The 9,857-nt window shown below is 38.3% G+C and overlaps 1 protein-coding gene across 1 annotated transcript; it reads left to right on the top strand.

The window, feature by feature from the left end:
- Positions 1-1,660: 1,660 nt before the first annotated feature.
- Positions 1,661-9,033, top strand: arr3b (arrestin 3b, retinal (X-arrestin); the record flags this gene model as incomplete). Its single annotated transcript, XM_080415599.1, has 14 exons — positions 1,661-1,765; positions 3,410-3,440; positions 3,584-3,644; positions 3,800-3,844; positions 4,538-4,731; positions 4,850-4,909; positions 5,011-5,087; positions 5,235-5,370; positions 5,523-5,607; positions 5,837-5,909; positions 6,180-6,317; positions 7,060-7,137; positions 8,098-8,147; positions 8,936-9,033. The coding sequence occupies exons 1-14, from the start codon at positions 1,758-1,760 to the stop codon at positions 9,031-9,033; spliced, it is 1,134 nt and encodes a 377-aa protein (XP_080271725.1). The 5' UTR covers positions 1,661-1,757.
- Positions 9,034-9,857: the final 824 nt, after the last annotated feature.

The following is a 9,857-nucleotide window of genomic DNA, read 5'->3' as shown; positions in this document are numbered from 1 at the left end:
AGCTCTTGAATGGCTGGACAGAGGGATCATACCAACGGAAAGCCTCGCTAGTGGCCACGACCTTGGCTGGACAACCTGGAAGTCACTTAATGGACTGCGTGTGGAACAGGGGAGGTGCAAAGCACTGATGAAAGCCTGGAATTACACAGCAGAAGACACGTGCAGCTGTGGATCAGAGCAGACAATGTCCCACCTGCTGGAATGTGCCGACGCCCCCCGGTGCAGCCCAGAAGACCTGGAAGAACCCACTCCATCAGCTGTGGCCTGTGCCCGATACTGGCAGAACGACATCTAAGATTGCTACGGACTCGAAGAAGTGAAGGAGAATTTACAAATAACATTTAACATAATAGTTTGCTTTGTTGACCAGGTCAACCACTGGTCGTTGATTGATTGATAAACACACTGTATTATAAACAGATAAACACAGTAAAATCTCTGTGTTCATTTCACAGGTCCATTTTAAAACTTTTAGAGATAAACACGTGTGTACTGTGCTGTGTAGATATACGTATAATGTGCGGTAAAGAGTAGTTATAGACTAAAAGTAGTGGTACAAGCGATAGCACCACTAGAGACTGATCTACGTGCCTAGTGCCTTGTTATCCGTTGCCCTATACTCCACTGTGTAAAGTCTCAGAGGTTAATTGGACCAAAAATGGACACAGACAAAATGGCTGCCATGTAACCAGGGATAATTAAGAGCTGTGTTTGCAACACATATGTAACCCAAACAAAAGCAATTCCTGTATTTTAAGCACTCCTCTTTTGGCTTTAATCCCTTCGAGTCCCATACTCTGATTATTTTTAAACTGGTTGTGGACCCAAAAAGGCAAGTGGGCTAATGAATTAATGAGATTGTCTCTAAAAGAAGCCTCCTCTGACAGGCTGTGTAAGCTGAAGGGCAGGGCTTACAAGGTTGAGAGGTCGCTGTATAAAGGCACAGGTGGCAGCAGTAACTAGCGCTCACACAATACTGTACTACCACACCAGAGTGTTGCGGTGACAGTGACACTTAACGGATTACACAGAATACAACACAGGGAAACTGAGGAAAAAGGTGAGTAGGGCTGACTCTAACAACATACCATGATGATGGTATCTCAAATAACTTTCATTTTTTTTAAATAAAAGTATCATTCAATAATGACTGCATATTTAATATCATATCACCATATGCTATGGCACAGGTGTGCTACTTTTTGAATGGTACAATGATTAATAATTATGTGCACTATACCATGGTGATATTATCTTACTACTGAGACAATGAGGATGGTCCTACACTCTGATGGTTACAGTACCAGTTCATTTAGGATCATTAACAGATAATCTACTGGGGCGTTGATTTCCACTCAAAGATGAGAACCAATCTGAGGTTCACATGTGCAATGAAACAGTTGTAATTCAGTTACAGGAAAAACATAAAACCCTGTCTAAAAACTAACCTAAGCAGACCGACTTGAACTTGAACTTGTATATCCAGTGTGTAACTTAATGTATCCAATTGTGTTCTTAATGTGGACTTTTCATTGCGAGGTCTCACGTGCGAAAATATGTTTTAATCTTCCAGTGACTTCCTGGTTAAAGGAAATTCACATTTCAATACAAATTATAGTTGTAATACTGTTGTTTACTGACAATTCCTATGATGTTCAGTAATTAATTATCAATTAATCAATTAATCAATTAAGTTTTGATAACCATGTTGTTTTTGTCTTTCATTCACAGCCACCCTCAGCAACTTAGTCACAGCCATGGCAAAGTGAGTATTGAACTGATTATTCTTTCAACTCCTCAAATGTATTAAGAAGCGTGTGTGTCATAGTTAAGGTGTCCATGCTATTCAGTTATCCTTTCTAATGGACATTAAATATCTCTAGCATTGAATGCTATTCAGTAATGATGTAACAACTCAAAACTGTCTGCTTTCAACATTTCTAGAAAACAGTTCTAGAAAACATCAAAACAATTACTGAACTGCAACAGAATTAGAAACTGGAGTGCCTATTTTTGATACTGTTATCACATATAGAGGATTATCTTTGTAAACTGATGTGATTTAAATTAGCTCAGTTGTACCCTGGGATCAAAGAGTACATTCATTCAGAAACACACAAAGAAGCTGACTTTACTGTGTGTTACTGTAACTGTACAATAGCAGTAACATGTAGGGTTTATGCCATGCCTTCAACACCTTGGTCTTACAGCACATGGATAAACCCTGATTAAGACGGATCATGTAGATTTGATCTTGGAAGCGCAGTTTAGAGAATCAAGAAAACTTTTAAAAGAGTTGATACTAAACACAGCAAAGTCCTACTTGATCATTTAACTTTAGAGTGTTCAATTAACACTGGGGGGGGGGGGGCACCCCGGTGGCTCACCTGGTAAGAGTGCATACTGTACCACATAAGTATGTGGTAGTCCTTCCCACAGTTTGCCTGGGTTCGAATCTGACAGAGGCTCTTTGCTGCATGTCATCCCCTTTGCTGCATGTCATCCCCTTTGCTGCATGTTATACCCTTTAAGCGAAACAAATGTCTTCACAACATCCACCAACCGCAGAAATTAATTACCCATATGAACACTGGCGCCCCTATTCTGGGCATGTCATACTAGGCAAAACATTCTGCGAAAATAGTCGATCCCCTCTCGCTCTGCCTCCTTTTTTTGATTGGATATTATTTTATTAGTCAGAAATGTAAACAGATGTGGTACAGTAAGACATTAAAGCTAAAAGGATAACACAAAAAGGGTCCTGGGGACCTGTTTCCATTGTGGTCCTATGTATTCAATTTTCATCAACAAAATTAACATAATAATACATATCAACAAATACAAACTCTATACTTTCCTATCTCTCCCTCGCTGTCACTCTCAAGAATAAATAGATGCAGAGGGGAAAACAATGAACACTTGGGATTTAAAGCGCAGGAAGCAGCAACCTCTACAAGGGATTACTGGCTTCGTTTTGTCAGATCATCCACAAAATAAATGGATTACAATACACAAGGCTGAGCCAGAATGGCAACACTATCAGCTAATATAATTCAATGTAAAACCAACAAACTTCCTACACCAGCAGTATGGAGTCAAGCATGGAATAAACGGTTGATGCACAGTGAGTGTGAAGACTAGTTTATACTTATCAGGCTTGACATAATACTCAATCAAAAGAACACAGGGACTTTTCTCCTTGAAATGTTACATAAGTGCTGAGTTGTGTACAGATTAGACAGCAGCAGGTGCCTTGCTAGGCCTAGGCACTAATCCATGTCCACAGAAATGGGTGGAGTGAGGGGTCATCCTGACCTTTAGTCCTAATTGGAAGTGAAGACTGGCAGCAGTGTAACAGGTGTCCCTGAGATGATGTTTTAATTCCTTGACTGTACTTTTTTCCTCACAGGGTTTACAAGAAGACCAGTGGCAATGGCGATGTAAGTGGCCTCTCTAATGTAATCACTTGAGGGAATTTCTCTGCTTTTGGAAGGGGTGCAATTTGTAGCTCTGGGCAGCAGCCTGAAATGCTAATGAATTTGACTCAGGAGTAATCTTTTTCTATGGCTTTATTTTCTTTTAGATCGCCTTGTACATGGGGAAGAGAGAGTTTTGTGACGATGTGGACAGTGTTGAAGTAGTCGGTAGGTAGCCCTATGCTTTGAATGTGTGTGTGTGTGTGTGTGTGTGTGTGTGTGTGTGTGTGTGTGTGTGTGTGTGTGTGTGTGTGTGTGTGTGTGTGTGTGTGTGTGCCTGTGTGCACGCGCGTGTGTAACATTCTCTCTTTTCTTATTGGCAGATGGGGTAGTTAAAATTGATCCTGCTAATCTCAATGGCAGAAAAGGTACGTATATCCAGTGATGGAAGTAAAAGTATCAATATCGCACTAAAAAGCTACAAGTAAAGGTCCTGTATTCAGAATTTACTTGTGTAAAAGTACAAAAGTAATGGCATCAAAATATACTTAAAGCTGCACTATGTAACATTCCGGATATGAAACCGGTTTCCAGCGAAAGTGCTGACATTTTTACCATTTATCAGAGCCTACCTGCTTGCTCAGGGGATAAATTGAATATTTGTGTCAGATCCTGTGTCTAGGTGAGACATGACCTTAAACACGATCTAAATGTCTCAATAGAAGAGCAGGGAGACAAACTACATCCACCCCAACCATACAGATTGAATAAGATTACATTATATTCATTAAAAAAAGTTAATAGTGCCACTTTAAAGTACCAAAAGTAAAAGTACTTTATATGCAGAATGTCCCATTTTTCAAAATGTATAAAGATCTTTAGAAAATAGTAGATCTACAAGCTCATAACATGTCACGATACAATTCTACCAAGTAACTTGTAATTAAAGTTTTCAAATAATTGTAGAACAATGTACATGTACTTGAGTACATGTACTTAGTTCCTTTCCACCCCTGCTTATATCCCATTCACTGATTTAGGACACAAACACGAGAAAAACAGGATTTGAACTCCAAATCCAAACCAAGACTAATGTGATCCTGTGTCCATTGCCTCTGCAGTATGGATATACCTCGCTTGTGCCTTCCGCTATGGCAGTGACGACTTGGACGTGATTGGCCTGTCCTTCAGAAGAGACATCTGGATTCTGCGCCAGCAGCTGTATCCATCCGAGGGTGGAACGCCACCTAAATCTCCAATGATTGATTCCCTGATGAAGAAAGTTGGGGAGACAGGAGTACCCTTTACATTCCAGGTGTCTGAAGATTATGCTCTCAACTGTATTGACATGTTAAACCTCTTGACACCCTTACTGTGCTCATATACTGTATATCCCTTTGTGGGCTTACTAATGGTTTTCCTGTCTGTCCCAGTTGCCAACAAATCTTCCGTGCTCGGTCTCCCTGCAGCCTGGGCCAGGAGATTCCGGCAAGGTAAGACTACAATTACATTCCTCTTTACTTGATCATTTACCTAATACTTAACTACTTTTAACTTTCAATAATACAAAAACTTTTGTTTTGTTTTTGTGTAGGCTTGCGGTGTTGACTTTGAGGTGAAAGCCTACATCGCCAAAGAAAGAGACAACCCAGATGAGGAAATTACAAAGAAGTATGTACGCTCACAGTCAAACTATATTCTGTATAAGCTTGCAACACCGACAATCATCATCCTTGTGCCCTATCATGAAATAAGTGAAGAAGTAGTAGTACGGGCTCTCCTCTGATTCTCTCTACCTGTCTTTCTTTCTGGTGTCAGGGACACTTGCCGCCTGATGATCCGTAAAGTCCAGTTTGCACCGCCAAACACCAAACCTGGACCCAAGGCTGAAGTCACAAAACAATTTATGATGACTGACAAACCAGTTCACCTGGAGATCGCCCTGGAAAAGGAGGTATACCATGGCCTAGAATGACTTTGCATAAACTGCATGCACACTGCATTGTCCATTGTGCTGTAAAATATATCCACATAATTATTATGAACGGTACTTGTTATAGTACGTATTAGATTCAATGTCATTCAACTTCTTGTTATCACTCTTAGCTTTACTACCACGGAGATCCAATCGGTGTGAAAGTAAAAGTCAACAATGAGACCGCCAAAGTTGTGAAGAAAATCAAAATCACGGGTGAGTAGTAAGAAGAAAACAGATCACTTGGATTTCAGTTTTTTTAAAGTGTGAGATTATGAGACAAAGACGAGACTGAAAGGAGTGGTGTGTGTGTGTGTGTGTGTGTGTGTGTGTGTGTGTGTGTGTGTGTGTGTGTGTGTGTGTGTGTGTGTGTGTGTGTGTGTGTGTGTGTGTGTGTGTGTTCAAGCAGCTCATGATTTTAACAGATTTGTTTCCTTCTGTTTAGTGGAGCAGGCTACATCTGTAGTACTTTACTCATCTGACACTTACTGCAAAGCTGTCCACACTGAGGAGTTTGGGTAAGTATTTTATTATTTTTATACTAATCAACTCCTATTCATGTAATTTAAAGTAAAAAGGGGGGTTTATAACTATAAAGAAATATTTGAGAATAAAGAGGCTGTTTGTTAGTAGTATTATATGAATTGCATTTAAGATCAAATAAAATATATCCAGTGTGAAATCAATGCAGGAAGTTAGACAACTCAAGAACTTGTATAATTAACCAAGTATGATTATCAATGTATCTTTAATCGCAAGTCATAACCTCTCCTCATTGTCATATGCAGGGAGACAATAAATGCCAACTCAACATTCGAGAAGGACTACAAAGTGCTTCCCAATCTGTCCAACAACACAGAGAAGCGTGGTCTTGCTGTGGACGGACAGTTGAAAAGTGAAGAAACCAACCTGGCTTCCTCCACCCTGTAAGCCAAGCAGGGTTGCCATGTCTGCTTATTATAAGCGACTTTGGGCTTGTTTTTCTATAAAGTCGCTTGTAAATATTGGTACTTAGTTGCAGGTTGCGTTTTTTTGGGCTTGTTTCTAAAGTGTAGATACTTATTTGGGCTTCCTTCCTAAATGTTGTTTAAACCAGTGGTTCTCAAACATTTTCATGTCAAGGACCCCCAAATTCATATGTATTATTCCGCGGACCCTGTCCCATCTGAAAATATTTTATGCCAAGGACCCCCATACCAGATTTGTGTTTTAAAATAGTTTTAAAAATATTCCACATTTGTCACTTTCTTTCCAAGAGTTTTTTTTTAAAATAGCAGATCTACAAGCTCACAACGCGTCGCATTACGGCGCGTTGTGAGCTTGTAGATCTGCTATTTTCAAAAAGCTGGTGTATGTAGGTTTAAAGTGCTCAGGTGGCCTATAGTCGCTTCTTTGGGGCTTGTTTTCATAGACCTTGTCGCTTATTTCTCTCGCAAAATCAGGCAACTGAAAGCTAAATCATAAGCCAAGGACACTGTTTCATTAAGCCCAATTTATGCGTGTCACTAGGTCACATTTATGGCTGGAAAATAAATTATTTTCAGTGAGGTACACCGTTGTGTGACAAAGCATAAATTGGGCTCTATTCTCTGACAGTCTGTGATATAAGTAATCGACTTAAAGCAACTTTCAAACAGCCAAAGTTAACCTATTCCTTTACTTTCACAGGAGCCAAGGGGATAACGAAATGCGGGGAATCGTCATCGCCTACAAAGTAAAGGTCAACTTGATGATTTCAGGTGGAGGGTAAGTCCTGTACCTGTATCAATAGACAGTACATCTGTATGATATCAGTGGTCTAAAGTAACTAAGTACTGTACTTAAGTACAATTTTAATGTATTTTTTACTTTACTGGAGTATTTCCAATTTTCATTACTTTTACTTCTACTCCTCTACATCTCAGAGGCAAATATTGAACTTTTTACTCCACTACAATTATTTGAAAAGTTTAGTTACTTGTTACTTTGTAGATTTTGATTATCATAACAAAACATACATTAACCACTTTAGCCGTGTATACATTTCGTCCTTTTGAAAATAGCCGATCTACAAGCTCACAATGCATTGCGACGCATTGTGAGCTTGTAGATCTGCGATTTTCTAAGATGTTTATACATTTTATGCATTTGAATTCTGCATAATGAGTACTTACTTTTGGTACTTCAAAAACATTTTGATGGCAATACTTTTGTTCTTCTACTCAAGTACATTTTGAATTCTGGACTTTCACTTGTAACAGAGTATTTCTACATTGCAGTATTGATACTTTTACTTAAGTAAGAATGTGAGTACTTTTTCCACCACTGGATAGCTGTATTATCTCTATTCTAGCATGTTTTGACTTGTTTTTTTGTTCTAACCACAGCCTTCTGGGTGGCCTAACAGCAAGGTGAGAGAGAATTTATTGATTCCATGCCAGCATTCACACCACCATACGCTATGTTTATGCACTAAACGTAGTACTTCAGTTTAACCTGTTAAGCCTCATCAACATTCTAAACAAAAATAGATGATCTACAAGCTCACAACATGTTGCATTGAGATGTGATGTGAGCTTGTAGATAATATGTTTAATAAATAGATTATTATTATCATAAATAATAATAATAACAACATTTTCATAACATTTAGCCTATAATGACATGCCAAATTAGGGACGCCAGGGTTAAAGTGGTTACAAATGTATGTTTTTTTTCTACTTACAGTGATGTCACTGCTGAGGTCCCCCTGATTCTGATGTCACCCAAACCTGCAGGTGAGTGCAATGCTTTGCAGGAACCTACAGTAGCAGACATAAGAAAGAGAGCGTTACGAAAACGAATTTAAACAAAACTAATTGAAGATTTGTCCCTTCTCCTCTTGTTTCATTCAATGCCTTGTCTCATTGCTGTCCATGGAGCAGAAGTGTAAGTATAACACTATGTGACAAACACAATATTTTGAACAGTGTAAAGCTTGATTTGTACTTCATTACGTATGTATGTGACACACAGTTGATTTTTTAAATATTTTTTTTGTATTTTATGAACTGCAGCAAATTGGACTAAAGGCTCTATAGTTCAGGTGAGCTCCCTTAAATACAGTGGCATGTGTTTCAGGCCATTTTCCTCTTCAGGCCATATACATGTATCTTTTTTTTGTTTAGTTTTTTTAATTCATGATGCATGGACTAGTATACTATGTTATGCATTGTTTTTGTGATATGATGAATAAAAACAATTGATAAAAAAACAAAAACAAAATTGCAGACATAAAATCATAAAATGTATCTTTAAGTAGTGTGGTGTTGTCATGCAGGTATGTATAGTCATATATATACATATATATATATATATATATATATATATCCACAGAGTTTGTTCTAGACATATGTGTGCATCTTGTATACTGGGGGAAAAAAGTGGCCACCATTTGCATTTGAACAACTTTGGTAATCAGCGCTAATCAATGCTATTACAGTGCAGTATATTGCACATCATAATTTGGGTTGATGTTCAAGGGCTATATAGATGAAACTGCTCTTTGATTGTTTCATATCCTCAGATCGGACATTAATCTTGAGTAGAAGCACCACCGGACGGTTCAGAGGAGACCAGAGAAGGGAAAACGACTGGTGGAGACAGCTACAGAGCTTCATCTGAAGACAGAAGAACATGCCATCAGAGTAGATACTACTATTCTCAAGCATTATTGTCAGAGCTATGTCACTGACAAAGCAGCTATAATCTTCTCCTGGCTCCATAGGTTGAACTACAGATAAATGTGTGCTCTAAAATGTTCTACAATTGTGGAAGTGTGTCATAGTTTACAATGTAGTGTTTTCTTCTTTTTTGCACGTTATACAGAAAGGGAAGAGATTTATATATTTATCATCTCTACTGCTGTGTCATTAGGACTTGGATATGATATGATGATGATGACCAGATGCAGAGCAATCTGTGAACACAACAGAAAAAATAAACACTTTGTTTCCCCCAATCTACTCCCTTATCTCTGATTATTTGTATCTGTATTTTTGTATATACAGTAATTAGTAATACTGTATCTTCAAACATGTATCATTAGCCCAGTCTGGCTAAACATAGATTAGGAAATATATCTCAAAGAACATAGAATAAACAGTCATATTTGCATATATCACCATACATCCTGTAGCCTACCCTGCATCATGTGACAACAACCCAATGATTAGTATCTGTAAAAATCTGTAAAAAAATGTGTTACCTACCTGTAACCTGTACATGGAATGAAACAGGATTCAAGGGAAGTTTGACCCAGTCTTGCTTCCACTTGCATGCAGTGTTAATTTCGTCACTAATACTATGACAAAAAAAAAAAAAAACCTAAGCTATGATGACTAAGACTAAATATATTGACAATTTCGTCAACAAATAAAAACTAGACTAAAATGTTAGGGAGGGACTAGTCGGAGAAGAGATCCAGTAGAACTAAAAGACAAGTCATA

The sequence above is a fragment of the Gymnoscopelus braueri genome, assembly GCF_963280865.1.
Source record: "Gymnoscopelus braueri genome assembly, chromosome: 20".
NCBI classification, from domain to species: domain Eukaryota; kingdom Metazoa; phylum Chordata; class Actinopteri; order Myctophiformes; family Myctophidae; genus Gymnoscopelus; species Gymnoscopelus braueri.
The sequence above is the reverse complement of the archived record's forward strand: the minus strand, read 5'-3'. Positions and strand labels throughout refer to the sequence as shown.